The 27,067-nt window shown below is 45.3% G+C and overlaps 1 protein-coding gene across 3 annotated transcripts in view; it reads right to left on the minus strand.

Annotated features, from left to right (window-relative positions):
* kif3a (kinesin family member 3A) overlaps positions 1 to 27,067 on the minus strand; it is a 97,637-nt gene that overhangs the window by 41,265 nt on the left and 29,305 nt on the right. For all 3 annotated transcript variants that reach the window (XM_033029882.1, XM_033029881.1, XM_033029883.1), the window contains one exon: positions 17,315 to 17,597. In XM_033029882.1, the coding sequence (XP_032885773.1) occupies positions 17,315 to 17,597 (283 nt within the window). The remainder of the gene's footprint in view (positions 1 to 17,314; positions 17,598 to 27,067) is intronic.

Raw genomic sequence — 27,067 nt, forward strand, 5'->3', positions numbered from 1 at the left:
GGGCGGCTCATTTCCTCTTACTCACCCTCCCTCATTTTAAACTTTAAAAAAAAAAATGCAATTGCACTTGCTAGGGCTGGCATGACCCAGTGTCCTGGGATTGCAACATTGTAGCGGGCAGGGTTACAATCCCATTGTGATGTCATAGCTGTAACTGCCAGTGCAGATGGAAGAAATATTTCTCAAAGTGGGATTGTGTAAAGTTAAAAATGTGAATAACTAGTAAAATATAACATAAGTCTGAACTAAACGTGATAAAAACATGCCACAAGACAATTGTGAGTAATTGTCCAAAAATTGTAGCACTATCATGTACCGTTTAGGTGTACGTTCAGGATCTTACTCACTCACACAGATTCACTAACAAACAAGATGACAGTTTTAGTAATATAATAGAACAAGTGCAGACCCGATGGGTCTGCTTCCCCAATGCACCTGTTCCCTACCCATAGCCCCCATGGGAGGCGTGGTCCTCCAACTCAAGCCGTTCCCAAACGTATGATTCCAGCACTTCCTGCCTCCCTCAGCAATGGGCTTTAAAAAAAATTCCAATTGCGCTTTCCCTGCGTGTTGCAATAGCAATTTGCCCTCCCCCCTCCTGTGAGGTGAAAAGTTCAGAGTGTTCCTGTGTCGCAACATTGTATCGAAGTATGTTGGAAGCTGGCAGGAATGATTCTAATGAAAAATGGGAATCGGAATATGTCTGCTCCCGCAACTATGTGGTCTCCCAACGCAATATTCCACCATTCAGCTGTTCCCCCAACGCAACTTACCCTGTTCCCAAACCTAAGATTCCAGCACTCCCCTGCATCCCTCAGAAGTAGACTTTAAAAAAAATTCAAATTTCACTTCCCCTGCCTGCCGCAGAAGTTCCAACTGCAATACCGATTGTCCCTTCCCCTCCTGTTGAAAAATCCCATTGAGGTGAAAAGTTCAGAGTGTTTCTGTCTTGCGACTTTGTATCGAAGTGTGTTGGAAGCTGGGAGGAAGGATTTTAACAGTAAAAATACTGTTAAAGTTAGCATTTTAAAAACTTTAATCGTGAATAACTTGTGAAATATAGGACAAAATCTTCAGTGAAGCTGATCACTGCTAGCCGAGCCATTGTGATGTCATCAGTTCAAGCTGGTCATTTTAAATTCAAAGTCTTTTGATTTTTTTTTAAACTTTAATCAGTAATAAGTCGAGAATAAGTCGAGAAATAAAGCATAAAATGTTCAGTGAAGGTGGTCTCTGCCTTGAGGGGAAAAAGGTGAATCAGAATATGTGAACATTTTGTCGTTACCGCGTAGTGTTTATGCGAAGATGTAAAGACAACCACATCTACACACACCCACATATACCCAAATACAAGATCAGAGTTTTAGTATATTTAGTAAGTGGGACACGTTGGGTCCCATGTTCACACAGAAGGGCTGGTCCCCCAACGCAATATTCCACCTCTCCACCAATTCCAATATTGATGGCCAGTGGGAGGGCTTTCTGGAGCGCTAGTATCGGTGTTGTGGGCTGAAGGGACTGGTTTCCAGAGGGAGAGTATGGACATTGTGGGCCGAATGGATTATTGGCCTGGCAGCTCAGTCACTAAAGCCTGGTGTGCTGGCAGCTCACTCAAGGCTGGTGGGCTGGCAGTTGACTCACGGCTATTCCTTGAAATGCCACTTCAAGCAGGGTGCAAGGCCACCAAATTCAAGTGCAGTTTCATACCACTTCAAGCAGGGTACAATGCCACCAAATTCAAGTGCAGTTTCCTGCCACTTCAAGCAGGGTGCAAAGCCACCAAATTCGAGTGCAGTTTCCTACCACTTCAAGCAGGGTGCAAGGCCACCAAATTTGAGTGCAGTTTCATACCACTTCAAGCAGGGTGCAAGGCCACCAAATTTGAGTGCAGTTTCAAACCATTTCAAGCAGGGTGCAAGGCCAACAAATTCAAATGCAATTTCATACCATTTCAAGCAGGGTGCAAGGCCACCAAATTCAAATGCAGTTTTATACCATTTCATGCAGGGTGCAAGGCCACTAAAGACAGAGAGTTGTGACTTCTCCCTCCCCCTTCTTGCAGAGATTGAACCACACCCTCACACCAGAAGGGGCGTGGCCTTGTTGGCATGATTGACAGGAGAGAGAATCTCAACATTTTTAAAACACTGATAACTCTTTTATTTTTCATCAATGGGAAAAATCCTCTGCACCCGATGAGCGGAGGGGGACTCTTGAGTAAGACGGCCAAAGATCACAGCCATACATGGTAGCGTGTTTCCTACAATCAATATACAGTGCAAACAGGAAGTGGTCAAAATTAGACTTTTAATTATATAGACGGCAAGGCAACTTTTGCATTTTCAAACCAACTTTTCAATTAGGCAAGGCAACTTTTGCATTCTCAAACCAACATTTCAACTAGGCAAAGCAACTTTAGAATTCTCAAGTCAGCTTTTCAATAAGGCAAGGCAACTTTAGCATTCTCAAACCAACTTTTCAATTGGGCAAAGCAACTTTAGAATTCTCAAGCCAGCTTTTCAATAAGGCAAGGCAACTTTAGCATTCTCAAACCACCTTTTCAATTAGGCAAGGCAACTTTAGCATTCTCAAACCAACTTTTCAATTAGGCAAGGCAACTTTAGTATTCTCAAACCAACTTTTCAATTAAGGCAACTTTTGCATTCTCAAACCAACTTTTCAATTAGGCAAGGCATTCTCAAACCAACTTTTCAATTAGGCAAGGCATTCTCACACCACCTTTTCAATTAGGCAAGGCAACTTTAGCATTCTCAATTCAGCTTTTCAATTAGGCAAGGCAACTTTAGCATTCTCAAACCAACTTTTCAATTAGGCAAGGCAACTTTAGCATTCTCAAACCACCTTTTCAATTAGGCAAGGCAACTTTAGCATTCTCAAACCAACTTTTCAATTAGGCAAGGCAACTTTAGCATTCTCAAACCAACATTTCAATTAGGCAAGGCAACTTTAGTATTCTCAAAACAACCTTTCAATTAAGGCAACTTTTGCATTCTCAAACCAACTTTTCAATTAGGCAAGGCATTCTCAAACCAACTTTTCAATTAGGCAAGGCATTCTCACACCACCTTTTCAATTAGGCAAGGCAACTTTAGCATTCTCAAACCAACTTTACAATTAGGCAGGGCATTCTCAAAACAACTTTTCAATTAGGTAAGGCATTCTCAAAACAACTTTTCAATTAGGCAAGGCATTCTCAAACCAACATTTCAATTAGGCAAGGCAACTTTAGCATTCTCAAACCAACTTTACAATTAGGCAGGGCATTCTCAAAACAACTTTTCAATTAGGCAAGGCATTCTCAAAACAACTTTTCAATTAGGCAAGGCATTCTCAAACCAACTTTGCAATTAGGCATGGCAACTTTTGCATTCTCAACCCAAAAACCACTCTTGCATTTTTAAACTACATTTTCAAACCACACTAAGAGCACTGACAGGTCAGTAAAACCACTCAGTTTAGTAGACATGTGTTCAGTGTTATTCACAGCTCAGACTGAGAATTGCAACCTCTCGCTTCCGCATCATGCAGAGAACTGAGGCACCTCCACACTTACAGGTTTTAGAGTACGTCCGGTAAAGGGCGGGGCCTTTAGGGGAGAGAATCTCAACATTTTTAAAACATTAATGTCTTTTATTTTTAATCGATGGGGAAAATCCTCTTGTCCTGACCAGGGGAAGGGGGGCTCTGGGTAAGATGGCCAAAAATCACAGACTTAATGGCAGCGTTTTTTCTAAAATCAATATACAGTGCAACAGGAAGTGGTCAAGATGAGACTTGGTGGGTTGAAGGGCCTGTTTCCACGCTGTATCGTTAAATTAAACTAAAAACACTAAAACCAGAGGAAATCTAAAGAAGGGCCTCTACCCGAAACATCACCCAATTTCTTCTATCCAGAGATGCTGGCTGCTCCATGGTATTCCCCTGCACAATTAAAGCATGGAATAGTCTTCACCCATAGTTACCTGACCAGATGCAACTAAATTTAAGGTAGCTCTTATTTCCCAAGAACCCTTTTTTGCTTGCCAAGTCCAAGTCAAGAGAGTTTTATTGTCATGTGTCCCAGATAGGACAATGAAATTCTTGCTTGCTGCAGCACAACAGAATATGTAAACATAATACAGAACATGAGATAAAAGTTCAGTATGTCTATACACAATAAATAAACAGATAAAGTGCAATTGGCTGTTATTTTTCAGAGTTTGAAGTTTGGTGGTGGTGGCTCCACTCCTGTTTAAATTCCATTTGGAATATTTTTGGAGGACCAAGAAACCAAGAAGCAAGAGTTACTCCAGGGAGTTACTCCAGCTCCAGGGAATGATTCTGCATTGGTTTTCAGCTGTCGCGGCAAGGCGGCGACCGGACATTATCGTCCGTGGCTGTGCGCATGTGCAGTGAGAGGATGAGGCAGTGCGCATGTGTAAGGTGGTCGGCCGTGCCGGCGGATGAGGAGCGAGCGGAGAGCGGAGACCCGAGACCCGGATATGGACACGGATGGCGGGCGGAGGCGAAGAGTGACACAGAGAGAGAGAGAGAGAGAGAGGGGGGCCCGCTCAGAATTAAACGATAGGTGTCCCGGCTGCTTGCCAAGCCGGGCATAATGGCATGGCATTTAGGTTGCCCGGCGGCACTTTAGGTCACCATTGGCACCCGGGCAACCTCTAATTTTGAGCCCTGCCTTCCTTTTTAAACTTTTAAAAAAATGCAAGCACTTGCTGCCAGGACTTTAAAAAAATCAAATTCCACTTCCCCAGCACTCCCTCCCCCCTCCTGTCCAGCCTCCCTCTGCCAGGACTCAGTGTTCTGTGATTGCAACATTGTTGCAAATGAGATCCCATTGCGACGTCATAGCTGTAACTGCCACTGCAACTGCCACTGCAGTGTTCAAGTTATTATTTCTCAAATTGGATTTTGTAAAGTTATAATGTGAATAACTTGTAATATATAACATCAATCTGAATGAAACTTGATGAAAACATACCCCAAGGCAATTGTGAGTAAGGAGAGCAAAAATTGTAGTGCTATCGTGTACCATTTTGGCGCTATTTCAGGATCTCACTCACAAGCAGACATTCAAACAAACAAGATGAGAGTTTTAGTAACATACCAGACCAAGTGAGACCAGTTGGGTCCCTGTCACATGGGAGACCTGGTCCTCCAACGCAACCTGTTCCCCCTACGCAATATTAAAACACTCACCCATAACCCCCAACACAATATTCCACCACTCAGCCATAGCCCCCAACACAATATTTCACCACTCAGCCATAGCCCCCAACTGTTCAGGCCGGCTCATTTCCCCTTATTCACCCTCCCTCATTGTAAACTTTTAAAAAAATGCAATTGCACTTGCTAAAGGACTCAGTGTACTGGGATAGCAATATTGTAGTGGGCAGGGTTACAAACCAATTGTGACGTCATAGCTGGTAACTGCCAGTGCAGATTGGAAAACATCTTTCTCAAGTGGGGTTTTTTTTAAACTTAAAAATGTGATAACTTGTAAAATATAACATCAATCTGAACGAAATTTGTTGAAAACACACCACAGGACAATTGTGAGTAAGGTGGTGCAAATTTGTAGCACTATCGTGAACCGTTTTGTTGTAATTTCAGGATCTCACTCATTCACAGACAGACATCCAAAACAGACAGACAGACATCCAAAACAGACAGACAGACAGACATCCAAAACAGACAGACAGACAGACAGACATCCAAAACAGACAGACAGACAGACAGACATCCAAAACAGACAGACAGACAGACATCCAAAACAGACAGACAGACAGACAGACAGACATCCAAAACAGACAGACAGACAGACAGACATCCAAAACAGACAGACAGACAGACAGACATCCAAACAGACAGACAGACAGACAGACAGACAGACAGACAGACAGACAGACAGACAGACAGACAGACAGACAGACAGACAGACGGACAGAGAGAGACAGACAGACAGACAGACAGACAGACAGACAGACAGACAGACAGACAGACAGACAGACAGACAGACAGACAGACATCCAAAACAGACAGACAGACAGACAGACATCCAAAACAGACAGACAGACAGACAGACATCCAAACCAGACAGACAGACAGACAGACAGACAGACAGACATCCAAACCAGACAGACAGACAGACAGACATCCAAACCAGACAGACAGACAGAGACATCCAAACCAGACAGACAGACAGACAGACAGACAGACAGACAGACAGACAGACAGACAGACAGACAGACAGACAGAGAGAGACAGACAGACAGACAGACAGACAGACAGACAGACAGACAGACAGACAGACAGACAGACAGACAGACAGACAGACAGACGAGGAATACATTTCAATCAATGTACAAGGTGAAATGATAAGAATAGGAAAAAAATATGCATTATACTGGTACTAATTGATTAAACCAAAGGCCTTATTTTTGGGCCATAAATTCAATTTGGACAATTTTCATTCATATAGAAAGTAAGGAAAATTCTGAGACATGTGTATCAGTTAACCCAAGATTATTGGGGTCTGACGGCAGTTCTGAAGGTAACATTCAAAACTTTCCGACAGAACTAAGTTCGGAACTGAAGTATATACAACTACACACTCCCAAATTTCCCCAGAGGTTCTTGCCGCGATTACTCTTACTGTACTCAAAGGCTAGATTACTACACGTTTCCTGTTGCTTTTGAGCAGTTCCATTGGGGTAATTTGCACTCGGGCACAAGTTCAGTAATTCAATTTATTTCAATGTAGGATCAGGTTGAGGGAGGAAAATAAAAATAATTTTCTTTCCATTTTTTAAAATAACCTGTACGTATTTAATTATTGAATATTTTAATTTAATAATTGAAATGTTTCTAAGTGATTAATTTTTAATATTTCAATGCCAGAGACATACAGTGGCTTGCAAAAGTATTCATACCCCTTGAACTTTTCCACATTTTGTCACTTTACAACCACAAACGTAAATGTATTTTATTGGGATTTTATGTGATAGACCAACACAAAGTGGCGCATAATTGTGAAATGGAAGGAAAATGATACATGGTTTTCAATTTTTTTTACAAATAAAAAACTGAAAAGTGTGGCATGCAAAAGTATTCAGCCCCCTTTACTCTGATACCCCTAAATAAAATCTAGTGCAACAAATTTCCTTCAGAAGTCACCTAATTAGTAAATAGAGTCCACTTGTGTGTAATCTAATCTCAGTATAAATACAGCTGTTCCGTGAAGGCCTCAGAGGTTATTAGTATATGTAATGGTGTTGTTTGATCCACACTCCATGCCAGTTGGTGGCGGTAATGCACCAAAAAAGTTGTTTGCCAACCGCCAAAAAACACCACATAGAAGAAGAAGAAGGCCTCAGAGGTTTGTTAGAGAACATTAGTGAACAAACAGCATCATGAAGCCCAAGAAACACACCAGACAGGTCAGGGATAAAGTTGTGGAGAAGTTTAAAGCAGGGTTTGGTTATAAAAAAATATCCCAAGCTTTGAACATCTTACGGAGCACTGTTCAATCCATCATCCGAAAATGGAAAGAGTATGGCACAACTGCAAACCTACCAAGACATGGCCGTCCACCTAAACTGATAGGCCGGGCAAGGAGAGCATTGATCAGAGAAGCAGCCAAGAGGCCCATGGTAACTCTGGAGAAGCTGCAGAGATCCACAGCTCAGGTGGGAGAATCTGTCCACAGGACAACTATTAGTCGTGCACTCCACAAATCGGGCCTTTATGGAAGAGTGGCAAGAAGAAAGCCATTGTTGAAAAAAAGCCATAAGAAGTCCCGTTTGCAGTTTGCCACAAGCCATGTGGGGGACACAGCAAACATGTGGAGGAAAGTGCTCTGGTCAGATGTGACCAAAATTTTGGCCTAAATGCAAAATGCTATGTGTGGCGGAAAACTATAACTGCACATCACCCTGAACACACCATCCCCACTGTGAAACATGGTGGCGGCAGCATCATGCTTTGGGATGCTTTTCTTCAGCAGTGACAGGGAAGCTGGTCAGAGTTGATGGGAAGATGGATGAAGCCAAATACAGGGCAATCTTGGAAGAAAACCTGTTAGAGTCTGCAAAAGACTTGAGACTGGGGCGGAGGTTCACCTTCCAGCAGGGCAACGACCCTAAACATACAGCCAGAGGTACAATGGAATGGTTTAGATCAAAGCATATTCATGTGTTAGAATGGCCCAGTCAAAGTCTAGACCTAAATCCAATTGAGAATCTCTGGCAAGACTTGAAAATTGCTGTTCGCAGACGCTCTCCATCCAATCTGACTGAGCTTGAGCTATTTTGCAAAGAAGAATGGGCAAAAATTTCAGTCTCTAGATGTGCAAAGCTGGTAGAGACATACCCCAAAAGACTTGCAGCTGTAATTGCAGCAAAAGGTGGTTCTACAAAGTATTGACTCAGGGGGGCTGAATACTTTTGCACGCCACACTTTTCAGTTTTTTTTTTGTAAAAAAATTTGAAAACCATGTATCATTTTCCTTCCACTTCACAATTATGCACCACTTTGTGTTGGTCTATCACATAAAATCACAATAAAATACATTTACGTTTGTGGTTGTAACGTAACAAAATGTGGAAAAGTTCAAGGGGTATGAATACTTTTGCAAGCCACTGTAATTGCAACAGAAGGCTGTGGAGACAAAATCAATTGATATTTTTAAGTTGGAGATTGATATATTCTTGGTTAGTGCGGGTGTCAGGGGTTCGGCGGAGAAATCAGGAGAATGGGGTTGAGAAGGAAAGATAGATCAGCCGTGATTGAATGGCGGAGCAGACTTGATGGGCTGAATAGCCCGATTCTGGACCTACAACATAAGATCTTATGAGCATTCACAAACACAATTTTTCCCCACAGCTTTAACTGATACTAGACTAAGTGGGACCCGTTGAGTCCCAGCTTCACACGGGACGGCTAGTACCCCAACGCAATATTTCACCTCTCCACCAATTCCAATACACACCCTCCACCACACACACACACACACTCACTCACACACTCACACACACACACACACATACACTCACACACACACAGACACACACACTCACTTCATAATGCATTTATTCCTTCCAAACACAGTCGGACCTAATAAAGCATTGCAGTTTCAAACACAGGCAGGGCAGCAGGCCAAACAACTCATGGCATTGTCATTTCATTTCATTTCCAATTAAGCATTACACGTTCAAGCACAGGCAGGGCAGCAGGCCAAACAACTCATGGCATTGTCATTAAGGGCTAACAAATCATTTATTGCAAGCACATTGCAGACGCACAGTTCAGTTGATTCACAGCTTAGAATGATAGTCGTGGCCTCTCCCTCGCGATCTTGAAGAGTGACTGACTCATGTCCGGGCATCCGGAGTTTTTTAGTCCTGCCCCCCCCGGAAGGGGCGTTACCTTCTTCACAGTGATTGATAGGCGAGTGGACCAATCAGCTGATGTCAAGGTTTTTTTTGTTTTTTTTTAATTTATTAGAAGTGAGTACAATGCATTGGTACAAAAATTATGTTAACATATTTCATTCTCTGTACAACTTCAAGGTTTTTTAAACACTCATACCTTTTTTTTTTAATCGATGGGAAAAATCCTTGGGGCTGGCTCAGAGGAGGAGGACTGTGAGTAAGATGGCCAAAAATCACAGCGATACATGATAGTGTTTTTTCTTATATCAATATACAGCGCAGACAGGAAGTGGTCAAGATGAGACTTTTAATTATATAGATTTAACTATAATGGGGTGAAGGGAGCTTGCTATTTACGTTAAAAGTCACTGCATTCAATAAAGTCTTGCTGATCAGATTGGAGCAATAGAAGGAGCTAGAAAAGCAGGAAGGTTTAGGTAAAGCACTTAAAGTTTGAGAAAATGGGAAACTGGAAACCAACGTAGGTCTGCAAAGAATGGAAGTAATGTGATTGCTACCCTGGAAGCCAGCATGGCCCAATGCAGCTAGACTATCAAAAAGATTTACTCCCATATTAGCAAGATTCATGATTCAAGAGAGTTTATTGTCATGTGTCCCAGATTTTTACATTGCTGCTGCACAACAAGATATATATATATATATACACACACACATCAATCAACAGATAAAGTGCAATTGGCTGTAATAGTTCAGGGTTTGTTTGAAGTTGTGTTTAATAGTCTGATGGCTGTGGGGAAGTAGCTGTTCCTGAGCCTGGATGTTGCATATTTCAGGCTCCTGTACCTTCTACCTGATTGCCGTGGAGAGATGAGTATGTGGCCTGGATGGTGTGGGTCCTTGATGATGCTGGCAGCCATTTTGAGGCAGCGACTGCGATAGATCCCCTCGATGGTAGGGAGGTCAGAGCCGTTGATGGACTGGGCAGTGTTTACAACTTTTTGCAGCCTTTTCTGCTCCTGGACGCTCAGGTTGCCGTACCAAGCCACGATGCAACCAGTCAGCTAGCTCTATACTGTGCACCTGTAGAAGTTCGAGAGAGTCCTCCTTGACATACCAACTCTCCTTAATCTTCTCAGGAAGTAGAGGTGCTGTTGTGCTTTCTATATGATTGCATCAGTGTTCTGGGACCAGGAGAGATCTTCAGAAATATACACGCCCAGGAATTTGAAGTTCTTGACCCTTTCCACCAACAACCCGTTGATATAAACGAGACTGTGGGTCCCCATCCTACCCCTTCCGAAGTCCACAATCAGTTCCTTGGTTTTGTTGGTGTTAAGAGCCAGGTTATTGTGCTGGCGCCATTTGATCAATCGGTCGATCTCACTCCTCTTGATACGTCCCACAACAGTGGTGTAATCGACGAACTCGATGATGAAGTTCGCACTATGTCCGGCTACGCGATCTAGAGTATATAGTGAGTACAGCAAGGGGCTGAGCACCCAGCCTTGAGGTGCTCCCGTGCTGACTGTTATCGAGGGTGACACATTTCCATCAATACGGACAGATTGTGGTCTGTGAATGAGGAAGTCGAGGATCCAATTGTAGAGGGATGCGCAGAGACCCAGATCTGAGAGCTTGGTAACCAGCTTCGAGGGGATGATGGTATTAAATGCTGAGCTGTAGACAATGAATAACAGCCTGACATATGAGTTTTTGTTGTCCAAGTGGTCCAGAGCGGAGTGGAGAGCCAGTGAGATCGCATCCACCGTTGATCTGTTGTGGCGGTAAGCGAACTGCAGTGGGTCCAGGTTTTGTCGAGGTATGAGTTGATTTGCGCCATGATCAGCCTCTCAAAGCACTTCATCACCACAGACGTTAGTGCCACTGGTCGATAGACATTGAGGCATGTCACCTTGCTCTTCTTGGGCACCAGTATTATTGATGCCCTTTTAAAGTAGGTGGGAATCTGAGACCTCAGAAATGAGAGGTTGAAAATGTCTGTAAAAACTCCAGCCAGTTGGTCCACACAGATTTTTAAAACACGCCCGGGTATACCATCAGGTCCAGGCGCTTTCCGCGGGTTCACCCCTCTGAAGGATCTTCTGACGTCAGCCTCTGTGACTGTGACCAATATACCATCACGGCGAATGGGGGCTCGGGAAGGCACAGCAGTGTTCTCCCTATCAAAGCATGCGTAAAACACATTGAGCTCGTCAGGGAGTGATGCTTCGCTGACATTTAAGCTGCCTCCTGATTTTGCCTTGTAGGAGGTGACTGCATTCAAGCCCCGCCACAGTTGCCGAACATCCGTCTCGTCCTCCAGTCCCTTTTGGCCTTTTTGATGGCCTTACAAGGTCGTATCTGGACTTCTTATAGGCCTCTGTATCTCCAGACCTGAATGCCCAGAATCTAGTCTTCAGAAGAATGCGGATCTCATGGTTCATCCAAGGCTTCTGGTTAGGAAACACTCGGAAGGTTTTTGTTGGGATGCAGTCCCATCAATGAGAATTCTTCCTCCTTCCCTGCCTTATTATCAACACTCCTCCTCCCCAATAACTTCAATTTTCATATTTTTGCTCCTGCTCTCTTTTCTTTGAAATCATTCCTTGGAAAGAGAAAAAGTTAGATTGGGGATGGGGGGTATAGAACTTAAGGCATGAAAGGAGGAAGAATTCTCACTGGTGTCTGTTGTTAATTATGGCGGAAAATCTTTTTTGATGCACCCTGCAAAATCCACGAGCCATGCAACGGGTCATGCTGGCTTCCAGAAAAATCCCATTAGTTCCATTCCACCTTTCATCATCCTGTAAAATCCGAACTCATTCTCCCTCGTACATGCGCATCAACTCCCATTTGACCTTCTCAGACATAAATTTAGATAAGGGGTAATTTTCCCTAACCCAATTGACTTATCAGCATGTCTTTGGGAAGGAGGAAATTGGAAGAAACCCATGCAGTCAAGAAGAGACTGTACAAACATTGCACAAACAGTACTCCAGGTCAGAATCAAATCCAGTCGCAGGAGCTGTGAGGCACCAGCACCAACGGCTGCACCACCATACTGCATCAACAACATTTACAGCCTAAATTAGCAACAAACAGTGCTAGAATTCGAATATCCATATTAATATCTGCGTACTACAGAATGACTGTAGAAATAATTATTACAGCAACCATTCTCCTAACATCTACCAACAATTATCTTAATAGTTGGTCAATAACTTCATAGAAAAATTGCACCTCTTTTTGCGATTTAATCTTAATTGTCTCAATTCTTAGTGTCAAGGGATAAAGCATCAAGAAAAAAGGTTAATGCAATGTTGATAGTTATCCATGTACATAATCAGAATGTATGTCTAGATCACTAAAGAAAATTCTGGACATAAAATCTGAAACCAAGATTTATTCCAAATAACATTGCAAATATCAATACTATGAGAAAGCTAGAAAAAAAAAAGATTCCGCTCCATCCATTCTATTTCAATACTGTACATTATCAGAGTATACAAATAAAAATGTTAGTGGTGTTCTTAAAAGAAAATACATCTTTACGGCCAAAACTATAGCCAATTAAGTGTAGGTATATCTATCTATCTATATAACTCAAACTCTGATCTTGTATGTGTATGTGTGTGTTTGTGTGTTATTACATCTTCGCAAAAAATATACGCGGTAACGATAAAATATTTACATATTCCGGGTGACATTTTCCTGTCGAGTCCAAAACTCCTTATCTGAAAATGTCATGCTTTATTTCTCGACTTATTACTGAAAATGTTTAAAAATGACAAAACTTTCAATTTAAAATGACTGCCTTTCACTGATGATGTCACAATGGGTCTGCTCCGCGCCGTGTTCCACGTGCTGTGAGTGACGTCACCCCCCGACCCTTCCCTCCCCCCCCCTCCCCACCTCCCGGTTATTCAAAAGGCTCAGAAAGAAAGAACAAATCGGGCCCTGTACTGAAGAGGCCGAGCTCTCGGCCCTCGGGTCCTCGGTCCGTCTCTGACCCTCTCTCTTGGTCTCTGCTCCTCTCTCTCCCTCTCACTGCCTCTCTCTCTCTCTCTCCCTCTCACTGCCTCTCTCTTTCTCTCTCTGCCCCCCTCTCTCTCTCTACCCCCCCTCCCTCTCCCTACCCCCCCATCCCTCTCCAGCCGCGCCTACGACTTGGGGCCTATGCGTGAGTGGACAGGGCAGGGGATGGGGTAAAAGGAGCGAATTAATAATATTAATATAATATCAAGGGGGGTGGTTAGTGTGTGTATGGGGGTGTGGTTAGCGTGTGTGGGGGTTGGTTAGTGTGTGTGTGTGGGAGAGTTGGTTAGTGTGCGTGTGTGACGCTGCAGGCTGCCCCCTCCCCGTCCCTGGGGCACAGAAAGAGGGAGGGGGGGGAGAGGGGGTGAGAGAGGGGGTGGTGGAGAGAGGAGTGGTGGAGGGAGGGAGGGAGAGGGGGGAGGAGAGGGCCCTTCCTCTCTGCCCCCCCCCCCTCGCTGCCCCCCTCCCTCTGTGGCCCCCCTCCCTCTGTGGCCACTCTTCCTCTCTGCCCCCCCTTCCTTCAATGCCCCTCCTTCCCTCTCTGCCCTTCCCCACTTCCCCCCTCTCCCCTTCTTCCCACTTCCTCTCTCCCCCCTCTCCCCCATTGCACTCCATCCACCTCACCTTTCTAGAGAAGCATATGTTTTTATAGATTGTGTCTTTCTGTGTGTCTTTTTAATTTGACTTGACTTGACTCTCTGAACAACCGCACAAGAGTTCCTGTGTGTAAGCACAAATGGCAAATAAAGTTCTTGACCTTTGACCTCTTTGACCTTTTTGACCCCTCTCCCCTCTCCCCTCCACATCCATCTCCCCCTCCCCCTTCCCCCTCCACCTCCCCCTCCCTTCCCCTACTCTCCCCCAGTCACCCTTCCCTCCACCCCACCCCTCTCTCCACCCTTCCCCCCTCCTCTCTTCCCCTCCCCCCGCTGACCCCCTCCACCCTCCTCCCCCCACTCCCACCCTGTGTGTGTGGGGGGTGATTAGTGTGTGTGTGACGCCGCTTGGTCTAGTTTATATTAAAACAGCAGCTTCCATCTCACAATGACGTCAAGGGGATAGGGAGGGTAGAGGGGTTATGGAAGGAGTGACTGAGGGTAGGGGAAAGGAGAGGGAGGGAGAGGTGAGGGAGGGAGAGGTGAGGGAGGGAGAGGTGAGGGAGGGAGAGGTGAGGGAGGGAGAGGTGAGGGAGGAGGGGAGGAGGAGGGGTGAAAGAAGAGGGAGGGTGAAGAGGAGGGGGGGAGTGCTGGTATATGAGGGGAAATTAGCCGTGCCTGCCCAGTTGGGGGCTATGGGTGAGTGGTGGAATATTGCATTGGGGAAGGGGTTGCATTGGGGGCACATTTTAAACTGTGCAAACTGCCACTTTGACAAAATTCACTTGCGTGCACTGACAGTTTGCAGCTTATGACGTCACAATGGGATCCCGAATCTCATTTACATAAAAGATCGCTCTTTTTTTTTTTTTAATCAGTTACAATGTTAACACAGACAGGGCTCCCAGTGTAATGAGAGATTAGTAACATTGTTGTAAGGGGAGGGAGGTAGTGGGGGAGGGGACGAGGAGAGGATTGGTGTTTAATATTATTTAAACAGAGAGGGAGAGGTGGGGGGTAGGGAGGGGAGAGGGGATATGGAGGGAGGGAGAGACTGAGGGTAGGGGAAAGGAGAGAGAGGGAGAGGTGAGGGAGGAAGTGGGGGAGGGGAGGAGATGGGAAAGAAGAGGGAGGGTGAAGAGGAGGGGGAGGGAGTGCTAGGGGATGAGGGGAGTTGGGGGCTATGGGCGAGTGGTGGAATATTGCGTTGAGGGAACTGGTTGCGTTGGGGTAACGGGCGAGTGATGAAATATTGCGTTGGGGAACGGGGCCCCAACATGTCCCACTTGATCTAGTATCTTATCTTGTAACTATTAAAACTCTGATCTTGAATGTGTGTGTGTGGGTGTATAATCACACCTGCTCGAAAAAATGACGCTCTAACGGTAAAATATTTACATAATTCTGTAGAGATTTATCTCGTGGTCAAAATTCGCCTTATCTGAAAAATGCATGCATTATTAATCAAATTACTTATTAAATTATTATTAATCAAAACGTTCAATAAATCTCAAATAACTTAGAAATTCGGCTGGCTTTGGCTGATGATGTCACAATGGCTGCACGTCGCCCGCTCGCAGCAACCCGCTCCTCGCCCGCAGAAGCCCGCTACTCGCTCGCAGCAGCCCGGCCGCCCGGCTCCCCTCCTCCTCATCTATCCCCTCCTCCTCTCCCCACCTCCCTCCCCCTCCCTCTCTCTCCCCCTTCCCCCTCCTCCTTTCTCTCCTCTTCCCCCTCTCTCCTTCCTCTCTCTTCCTGCTCTCCCCTTCCCCCTCACTCCCTTCCCCCTCCTCTCCCCTACTCCTCACCTTTTCCCCCACTCTCCCCGTTCCGCTCCCCCCCCCCTCTCTCACCCCCCCCCCCTTTTGTGTGGGGGGTGGTTAGTGTGTGTGTGATGACGCAGGCTGCCTCCCCCACAACTGAGCGTTGAGGGGACGGGACCCAACGGGTCCCACTTGGTCTAGTATATTATTAAAACTCTCATCTTGTTTGTTTCCATGTCTATCTGTCCGTCCGGATGATCCTGAAATTAAACCAAAACGGTGCATGATAACGCTACAAATGTTGGCCCACCTTACTCACCATTGTCTTGGGGTGCGGTGTATCAAGTTTCGTTCAGATTTATGGTATATTTTATAAGTTATTCACATTGTAAACTACAAAATCCATTGACAAAAATTGCTTGAACAATGGGATCTCATTTACATAAACTGCCCATCAGCAGTGATCCACCCCACAATGACATCACAATGGAATATCATTTACACAAAATTTAAAAAATCTTCAAAAACACAGCAGCGTTCCATTCAGATTGATGTTATATTTTACAAGTTATTCACATTTTAAACTTTTAAAAATTCACTTTTCACATTAAAAAAATAAAACTTTTCACTTTAAAACTTGCCCTACCTGTTATAATGTTAACAAATGACAGGACTCCCAGTGGAATGAGAGATTTGTTACATTGTTGTAAGGAAAGGGAGGGAGTGGGGGAGGGGAGGAGGAGAAATGTTATTTAAACATTGTGTTTAGTGGGGGAGTGGGATAGGGGAGGTGAGGAGTGGAGTGGGGGAACAGGGAGATACAGGTTAGGGAGGGAGTGACTGAGAGTAGGGGAAAGGAGAGGGAGGGAGAGGTGAGGGAGGGAGGGAGTGGGCGAGGGGAGAAGGAGAGGGGAAAGAAGAGGGAGGGTGAAGAGGAGGGGGAGGGAGTGCTGTGGGATGAGGGGAAATAAGCTCGCCTGCGCAGTTGGGTGCAACGGGTGAGTGGTGGAATATTGCGTTGGGGGAACGGGACCCAACGGGTTCCACTTGGTCTCGTATAAAATAAAAATACCATGCAAAAGCTTCATCGTTCAAAAAGTGTATTTTTCCGCATCTTATTATTCAATTTGGGGAATCCCTTCTTCCACCAGTCTAACATTTCTCACACTGGGAAGTGGCTATCCCACTTCCCAAACCTTTCCCACACCACTCCTATTAAAAGCAATGAGCCATGGAATGTAACAATTTTCATTATACTTTGCTAGATCCATCCGGTGTTGCAGGTTTGCAAGGATATGAATAAATAGAAAGACTGTGAATTTGCATTTTTTTTTGTACAAAAATCTGGCGATGAAAATATTTTACATTCAACGTGAAAATATTTTTCTACATTTCACTGAATTTTATCTGAATGAGTGACTTCCTGGCTTTGAAATCAAGAAATAACAGTAACATTTAAATAGTTTTAAGAAAATTCATAACTGAAAGTAGTTATAAACTTAAGATTTACCATTATATCCTTCCAGAACAGAATCGACAATAGGTCTTGCTGTGAGATTGTACACATCTACTTGCTTGCTCTCTGGTCCGAAAACTGTATCAAAAGTAAATGTTTTTGGTGGCTCATTGGCGGCATCTGTCTTATAGACCGTGATTGTTCCTCGTATCTCATCCACATTCACCACTTGTCTGTGTCCCATATTTCTTTCTTTTTCATTCATTGGCCGACAGCGTACCACAACTTTCACATTGTCACTGGCTTCAATGCGGTCACTCCTCTCTAATTTATTACTCTAGAAAACAAACAAAAATGATTAATCACTAATAAAGCTAAAAATTAAATATCAATTCAACATTTTCCCTTCATCATGAAATAAAATGCCTTTCAAATACTTGACCAAAATTTTATTTTCCATGCTTCAATTTTATATGCAATTCAAAACTTGAGTTGAGTAACAGTATCAAAACAGTAGCATGCTACTGCATCAAATAAATTTACTTAGTATTAAAGATAAATAATTTACTAATATCAAACATACTAAATATTACTTGCACAAGGTGGACTGGATGAAAGGTTACAGAACATGAAGTGAAATTTCACAATTGTTAATACCGATAAGCCCCTAATAAATGAAAGGAAACTACACCAGGCACGTGCCGTCAGGGTAGGCAAGGTAAGCACTGCCTACCCTGATTAAAATTATGAAATGGTAATTGTTAAATATAAATAGTAAAGGCATGGGAGAATTATGCCTATCTAAGTGATCGATCTCTTAGGTAGGCATAATTCTCAGTGCCTTTCATCCGCAGCACTTGCAACATGCGAAGGTCTGTGCAACCCACATGCCGTCGGCGCTGCTTCAAGCCGTCAGTGACAAGCGGGGCTGAAGGCAGCTGAAATTCTGCCTTTGCTGTACTGCGCATGCGCAGCAGCACAAGCTCCTTGGTGGGTTTTTCAAATATGGATAGTCATTATTTTAAGAGTATCTTAGGAAACAAAGAGAGAAGATGGAGTTCGTGTACCAATAATGTGGTAAGTAAATTTCTTGGTGCTATATGTTTTCAAATACCGTATTTCCCGGGGTGAGGGGGGAGAGCACCTTTCACAGCATTTGGGGAGTCTGGCCCGAGGTAAAGCTGCGGGGAGGGCAGGAGTGGTGTGAAGGAGGGGGTCGGGGATCAGGCCAGTAACCCACTTGCGACGCTTCGGGCACGGAGCCACCGCATTGTGGCCGGGGGGAGAAGTACCTGGGATGGCTGTGAGCAGCCGACGAGACCGGACAGCCCTTTCTGCCGGCCCGCTCACCTCTGGCAGTGCTCTCCGTCTGAAAACCTCTCTCCTGCCGCTTGCTGGCTTCACTCATGTCAGCCGCTTCCCGGAAGTCCTTAAACTCAAACAGCGCGTTCAAGGGACCAATTGAGGTTACCTGGCTGTGGGAATTTAAGGAATTTAAGGCGAGCGGCAGGTGAGAGATGTTCAGTCGGAGAGCACCGCCAGAGGTGAGCGGACCGGCAGAAGGCACTGAAGTGGCGGCCGCTCGCAGCCACCCGAGCTGCTTCCTTCCCCGGAAGTGGTAGCCGGAGCGCTGCGGCAGCGGTAAGTGAGTTACTGACATAATCCCCGACCCACTCCTTCTCAACACTCCTGCCCTCCCTGCAACTTTACCCCTTTTCCCACCATCTCTCCACCTGCCTTCATCCTCCATCCCCCACCCATTCAGTAATTAAAAAAATGAAGGAGATTTGGAAGCCTTGGGCAAATTGAATTGATACTTATTTTTATTTTTTTATTTTTATGGAGAGAACAATCGCGGTTTAAGATTTTTTTTTAAAGCCGACTGACTGCCTACCCTGAATAATCACTCACGGCACGTGCCTGAACTACACCTACATATGGCAGCAAATTAAGCACAAGTCCACCAGCGATTTTCTGGCACCCTTGCTTCCAGAGATTTGTCGTATTATCCATTTTGCTGAGCCAGTAGAGGTCAGGGTCTTGGGGGGGTGGGGGCAGGGACGGCGTGGGGCAAGATTCCGACCTGCAAAGTCAGCAGTGGAAGTCAGCTATGGGAGTGGATCTGCCAGCTTCAACTGAGCTGGAGTTCCAGAGCCCTGGCAGCGGCCGGCAAATTCGACCCGCCGATCGGTGCAGGAGCCCTGATGTGCCTCGGCACCACATTTTTGGGGGAATTTCCAGGGGAGATTTCAAGCATGCTCTCCTCATTTTGTCTGGATTAAAGGAGTTGATGGACCAATTGCCAGAAAATCGGTGGTGGCCCTGTAAAACAAAATCTAAGTTACAATGTAAAGGAATTAATAAAATAAACAAATTCAAGGCAACTTTGTAGCCTTTATAGCCTTGATAGTGTGCAGATGTATTATTGTTGGCATAAGCTACAATCAAAGGAGTTCTCTCCCCACCAGAAGATTTGAGAACATAAACTATACTTACTAATTTATTATAATAACTTACTAATTTGTTGTACATACAAGTGTTCTCCTGCAGGCTGCCAGCTTTTAGATGAGATAGTTAATTAAGAGTTAATCATCTGTTTCAATTGGATGTTAAAGCATTCCATAAAATCCACAAAAAACAGATTGAAATGTATTCTTCAATCAACAACTCAAAACGCCAACAGAACATCTCATTGCTGATTATGAATATGCAAATTAGCTGCTCCACCATTATCCATGGAATAAAACTGAAAAACTACATACGTGTAGGAAAGAACTGCAGATACTGGTTTAAATCGAAGATAGACACTAAATGCTGGCGTAACTCAAGCGTGACAGGCAGCATCTCTGGAGAGAAGGAATGGGTGACATTTCGGGCCGTGACCCTTCTTCAGACTGATGTCAGGGGAGTGGGCGGTACAGAGATAAAATGTAGTCGAAGACAGTAAGACTGGTCAGAGAACTGGGAAGGGAGAGGGGATGGAGAGAGAGAGAAACCAAGGGCTACTTGAAGTTAGAGAAGTCAATGTTCATAACGCTGGGGTGTAAGCTACCCAATATGAGGTGCTGTTCCTCCAATTTGCGCTGGGCTTCACTCTGACAACGGAGGAGGCCCAGGACAGAAAGGGCAGTGTGGGAATGGAAAGGGGAGTTAAAGCGTTGAAGAACCGGGAGATCAGGTAGGTTTAGGCGGACTGAGCAGAGGTGTTCAGCGAAACGATCGGTGAGCCTGCTCTTGGTCTCGCCGATATACAGGAGTCCACACCTATAACAGCGGATAGTTTGGAGGAGGTGCAAGTGAACCTCTGCCTCACCTGAAAAGACTGTTGAGGTCCTTGGACGGAGTCGAGAGGGGGAGGTATAGGGACAGGTGTTGCATCTCCTGCGGTTACAGGTGAAAGTACCTGGGGAGGGGTGGTTTGGGTGGGAATAGATGAGTTGACCAGGGAGTTGCGGAGGGAACGCTCTGCAGAAAGCAAGGGGTGGAGATGAGAAGATGTGGCTACTAGTGGGATCCCATTGGAGATGGCGAAAATGATGGAAGATTATGTGCTGTATGCGACGGCTGATGGGGTGGAAGGTGAGGACAAGGGAGACTCTGTCCTTGTTACGAATGGGGGGAGAGGGAGTAAGAGTGGAGCTGCGGGATATCGAGGAGACCCCAGTGAGGACCTCATCTATAATGGAAGAGGGGAACCCCCGTTCCCTAAAAAATGAGGACATCTCCAATGACCTGGTATGGAACACCTCATCTTGGGGATGAGGTGCTCCATAGACAGAGGGTGCAACACCTGCTCCTATACCTGCCCCCTCGACTCCGTCCAAGGACCCCGACAATCTTTTCAGGTGAGGCAGAGGTTCACTTGCACCTCCTCCAACCTCATCTACTCTATCCGCTGTTCCAGGTGTAGACTCCTGTATATTGGCAAAACCAAGCGCAGGCTCAGCGATCGTTTCACTGTAAACCTCCGCTCAGTCCACATCAACCTACCTGATCTCCCGGTTGCTCCACACTTTAAATCCCCCTTCCATTCCCATAGTGACCTTTCTGTCCTGGGCCTCCGCCTTTGTAGAGTGAAGCCCAGCGCAAATTGGAGCACCTCATACTGTATTTCACTTGGGTAGCTTACACCCCAGCAGTATGAACATTGATTTCTCTAACTTCAAGTAGCCCTTGCTTTCCCTCTCTCTCCATCCTCTCCCCCTTCCCAGTTCGCCAACCAGTTTTACTGTCTCCGACTACATTTTATCTCTGTACCACCCACTCCCCTGACATCAGTCTGAAGAAGGGTCTCGATCCGAAACATCACCCATTCCTTCTTTCCAGAGATGCTGCCTGTCCCACTGGGTTAAGCCCGTCCCACTTTCACGACCTAATTCACGACCTCTGCCAAGTTTGCACTTGACTCATACTTGCAGGCTGGTTGCCACGAGGTCGTAGGAGATCGTAGGTAGGTCGTGATGCTAGTCGTAGGTACTCGTGGCATCAAGTAGGTCACTGCACTTTTTCTAGCCTGATAAAAAAATGTCCACGAGTAAAAAATAAAAGGTTGGCGTGGAAAAAAATCGATACTTTTTACTCGTAGGTAGGTCATAGTAGGTCGTGATGCTAGTCGTAGGTAGTCGTGGGTGTTCGGAGGCAGTCGAAGGTAATAGCTCCGGGGTGAAAAAAGGGTCAGTAGAAAAAAAAAGGTATTTAAACAGCAGAACGTCACCTCTTTCACTCCAACGCATGTTCATTCATAGCTGGAGAGTTTTTTGGAGAGGAGATTTGTGTTTTGGTGATGGCACCAAAAAGGCAGCAGGGCAGGGGGAGGGCACTACCCTAAAAAAATGGCCATGCAGGTGTTGACCACCCAAGAGGATGAGTGGCAGGAGGTGATAGTGCAGGAGGAGGTAACCCTGCATGAGAGACCTCTGGAGGAGATCAGGGTGGTAATATACAGTGGCTTGCAAAAGTATTCATACCCCTTGAACTTTTCCACATTTTGTCACGTTACAACCACAAACGTAAATGTATTTTATGTGATAGACCAACACAAAGTGGTGCATAATTGTGAAGTGGAAGGAAAATGATACATGGTTTTCAAATTTTTTTACAAATAAAAAACTGAAAAGTGTGGCATGCAAAAGTATTCAGCCCCCCTGAGTCAATACTTTGTAGAACCACCTTTCGCTGCAATTACAGCTGCAAGTCTTTTGGGGTATGTCTCTACCAGCTTTGCACATCTAGAGACTGAAATTTCTGCCCATTCTTCTTTGCAAAATAGCTCAAGCTCAGTCAGATTGGATGGAGAGCGTCTGTGAACAGCAATTTTCAAGTCTTGCCAGAGATTCTCAATTGGATTTAGGTCTGGACTTTGACTGGGCCATTCTAACACATGAATATACTTTGATCTAAACTATTCCATTGTAGCTCTGGCTGTATGTTTAGGGTCGTTGTCCTGCTGGAAGGTGAACCTCCGCCCCAGTCTCAAGTCTTTTGCAGACTCTAACAGGTTTTCTTCCAAGATTGCCCTGTATTTGGCTCCATCCATCTTCCCATCAACTCTGACCAGCTTCCCTGTCCCTGCTGAAGAAAAGCATCCCCACAGCATGATGCTGCCACCACCATGTTTCACAGTGGGGATGGTGTGTTCAGGGTGATGTGCAGTGTTAGTTTTCTGCCACACATAGCGTTTTGCATTTAGGCCAAAAACTTCAATTTTGGTCTCATCTGACCAGAGCACCTTCCTCCACATGTTTGCTGTGTCCCCCACATGGCTTGTGGCAAACTGCAAACGGGACTTCTTATGGCTTTTTTTCAACAATGGCTTTCTTCTTGCCACTCTTCCATAAAGGCCCGATTTGTGGAGTGCACGACTAATAGTTGTCCTGTGGAGCTGAGCTGTGGATCTCTGCAGCTCCTCCAGAGTTACCATGGGCCTCTTGGCTGCTTCTCTGATCAATGCTCTCCTTGCCCGGCCTGTCAGTTTAGGTGGACGGCCATGTCTTGGTAGGTTTGCAGTTGTGCCATACTCTTTCCATTTTCGGATGATGGATTGAACAGTGTTCCGTGAGATGTTCAAAGCTTGGGATATTTTTTTATAACTTAACCCTGCTTTAAACTTCTCCGCAACTTTAACCCTGACCTGTCTGGTGTGTTCCTTGGGTTTCATGATGCTGTTTGTTCACTATTGTTCTCTAATAAACCTCTGAGGCCTTCACAGAACAGCAGTATTTATACTGAGATTAGATTACACACAAGTGGACTATTTACTAATTAGGTGACTTCTGAAGGCAATTGGTTGCACTGGATTTTATTTAGGGGTATCAGAGTAAAGGGGGCTGAATACTTTTGCACGCCACACTTTTCAGTTTTTTTATTTGTAAAAAAATTTGAAAACCATGTATCATTTTCCTTCCACTTCACAATTATGCGCCACTTTGTGTTGGTCTATCACATAAAATCCCAATAAAATACATTTACGTTTGTGGTTGTAACATGACAAAATGTGGAAAAGTTTAAGGGGTATGAATACTTTTGCAAGCCACTGTATGTCCCCACCACCACCCCATCCTTCACTGCCTCATTTGAAGGCAGCAAAGCAGCCTATTCTCCTGTGTCTGAGGCATCAGAGGCAGATGCCCCATTGGTGGTGATGGAGGGCTGGAGGAAGGTTATGCCCTACATCTTCACCAGGCAGCAGGAGGGGGACCTTGAGGAATGGTTCCAGCAGAATGCCATCCTGTACGAAAAGGAAAATGAGGGGTACAGGGACAAGAATAGCATGCTTGCCATCCACTGCCCCACATGTGTGCTGATAGTTCCATCTTTTGTCAAAGCCCAGCGCCACTCTCTTCCAGTCTTCTGGTGTACTGGGACAGTCCCCCATTCACCCATTGAGACCTCTTCTTGTGCTTCCTCTTCACCCTTGCTCTTCCCCTTCTGCCTTTCTTAAAAGGCTGCTGAAGCAAAAGGGCTAGATGGATTACTAATGTCAAATACACTACTATCAACTTCATGTGGGGGTTGGGGTCCACATAACTGTCACATTAAATATTCTACAAGCAACTGCAGCTGTAAAATGTACTATGTTTTTTTCCAAAGCCTTAACCTCTGCCATCTGTTAACGACAAGACACAATGGAACACTGCCACCAGCAAGTTTCCCTCCCTCAAACACCATCAGTACTTGGAAAATACTTCCTCATGTTTGTTGTGACAAAGTGCTGCAACTCACTAGCTAAAAGCATTATTGTGGCTTAGTAATTGACTCACCACTGCCATCTCAAGGACAATTATAGAATATCAAAAATAGATGCCTTGCAAGCAATGCCCAACATTTATAAATTTAAATATAAATTTAAAAGCAAGAATTCATCAGCCATGAGGAACTTCGGGACATTTGTCGAAATGAAAGACACCCATACATTTATCTATCTTCCCTAAAACAGGGCTCGAAATTAGCGGTTGCGCGGGTGCCAATGACCACCCAAAGTGCCGCCAGGCAACCTAAACGCCTAGTCATTTTGCCCGGCTTAGCATTGCAGATACTGGTTTATACCGAAGATAGACACAAAAAACTGCAGTAACCCAGCGGGCCAGGCAGCATCTCTACAGCGAAGGAACGTGACGCTTCGCGTCGGCGGCGGTAACAAGCAAAGATACTAGAGGAGTTCCTCTAGTATCTTTGGTAACAAGCTGTAGTGCGGGGTAAAGATACTGGGTGCGGCGTGACGGACGGTCGGAGCGAATGACGAGCCCCACACAGCAGCAGCGGCTCCTTCTCCTCCCGCACCCCGCCCGCCCTGATAGCGGCCGCTGCTTGCCACTCCGCCATATCCGCTTTCAAAACAAACCCTCCCACACGCCGAGGCCGGGAGGGATGGAGAAGGAGGCCTCCGTTCGTCGTCTGAGGCACCTGCACCGCTCGGCCCCGCACCTTGCTGTTGGCTGGCAGAGGACGGGAGGCGGTAGCGAGGTGATCCAAACCGCCTCCCCCTTTGGCAGCGGTACTTGGCGGTGGACAGGGACGGCCAAGGCAGCAGGGCGATGTTGTCCGACGAGCGCTGACCTTCCTTCCTCCCCACCTCCCCTCTCTCTCTCTCTCCCTCTTGTACGCCCACCTCCACCCCCCTTATCCTGAGACCCCTCCTCTCCATCCCGCACTGATCCCCATTCCCGCCTCTATTCAGTCGTCACTGACATCCACTGTGCTCCCCTCCCCATCTACCGCCCCCCCCCCCCAATCTATTCATCCGGCGCTGATCACCCTATCCAACTCGCATTGATTCTCCTACCTCTTCCCATCCATCCTACACTGGTCCCCCAATTCATCCTGTACTGACCCCCTTTCCCAATCATCCTGCACTTCTCCTCCATCCATCCTGTACTGAACCCCCCATTCATCCCGTACTGACCCACCCTCCATTTACCCGGCACCGATCTCCCCATCCATCCTGTAGTGATCTCCCCGTTCATCTTTTATGGAACCCCCCATTCATCCTGTATTGGATCCCCCAATTCATCCTGTACTGATACCCTCATTCATCCTGTACTGATCCCCCCATCCATCCTGCAGTGATCTCCCCATTCATCTTTTACTGAACCCCCATTCATCCTGTACTGATCCTCTCATTCATCCTGTACTGATCCCCCATTCATCCTGCAGATCTCCCATTCATCCTGCATTGATTCCCCCATTCATCCTGTAGCGAACCCCCCATTCATCCTGTAGCGATCCTGCCATTCATCCTGTACTGATCCCCCCATTCATCCTGTACTGATCCCCCCATTCATCCTGTACTGATCCCCCATCCATCCTGCACAGATCCCCCCTCCCCCGTCCATCCCGTACTGAGCCTCCCATTCAACCCCTCTGACATCCCCCGCGCTCTCCCCTTTCAATTTTGCATACTCCAACATGCACTAATTACCCTGCCTCAATCCATCCATTCCGCACCGATTGCCTTCTCAAAGACCCCGCCCCCACCCCCCCGCCCCCCCCATCTATCCATCCCGCACTGATTCGAATCCCCCCCCGACCCTACTCTGCTGGAAATGTCTTCAGAGCATTGACTATGTTTGATAACGGAATGCAATCAAATGTGTTTTAATTCCCAATGTTATTATTTGTTTTAATCCATAAAGATGGATTAATTAAATTGTGAACGCGTGAAACATTAAAACCGCAGTGTTCGATTGTCACTGCTACCCATGACACGTTATTACAGAATTCATTTTTACGGCAAATCAATTCTCTTAATATGGAGTATCAGTACTGTAGTTATTTAATGAGCAACATTCACAACTATACGTTGGATTTATCCAGGTTTTACTTCTACAGTCGGTCATATACATCACAAATTTGGTCAGTAGATATTTCAGTTGAAATTTTAACGTTAATTTTGAAATGGGAATGATCTAAACAGCAATTATCAATAAAAAAAATTTAAATCCGGTGTGCACAAACGGGGTTTCTTCATTGCTGTACACAGCACATACATCTAATCTGAATGTTCGATAATGTGGTGTTTTGACACCTTTAAACATATTACCAAAATAATATTTGCTGCAGTTTTGTCCTTTGGCCATCTCTTGTCAGTTAGTGTAATGTTAAGCAATTTAATAACAACTCTGGCACTGGCCACTTAAGTCAGCTGCCCTGGTCAATTTATGACTGTTTTTACTTGTATTTTAATGTTGCTGTTTTTTTTACCTGCGCTTTTTAACTATTCGTATTGTTTTTATCAGGGACTGGATTGTTTAGGATTGTTTTTATTGTTTTTATTTATGTGTGAAATGTTTAAGTTTTATGTGCGATGCT

This window comes from Amblyraja radiata, chromosome 11, assembly GCF_010909765.2.
Source record: "Amblyraja radiata isolate CabotCenter1 chromosome 11, sAmbRad1.1.pri, whole genome shotgun sequence".
In the NCBI taxonomy this organism is placed as follows: domain Eukaryota; kingdom Metazoa; phylum Chordata; class Chondrichthyes; order Rajiformes; family Rajidae; genus Amblyraja; species Amblyraja radiata.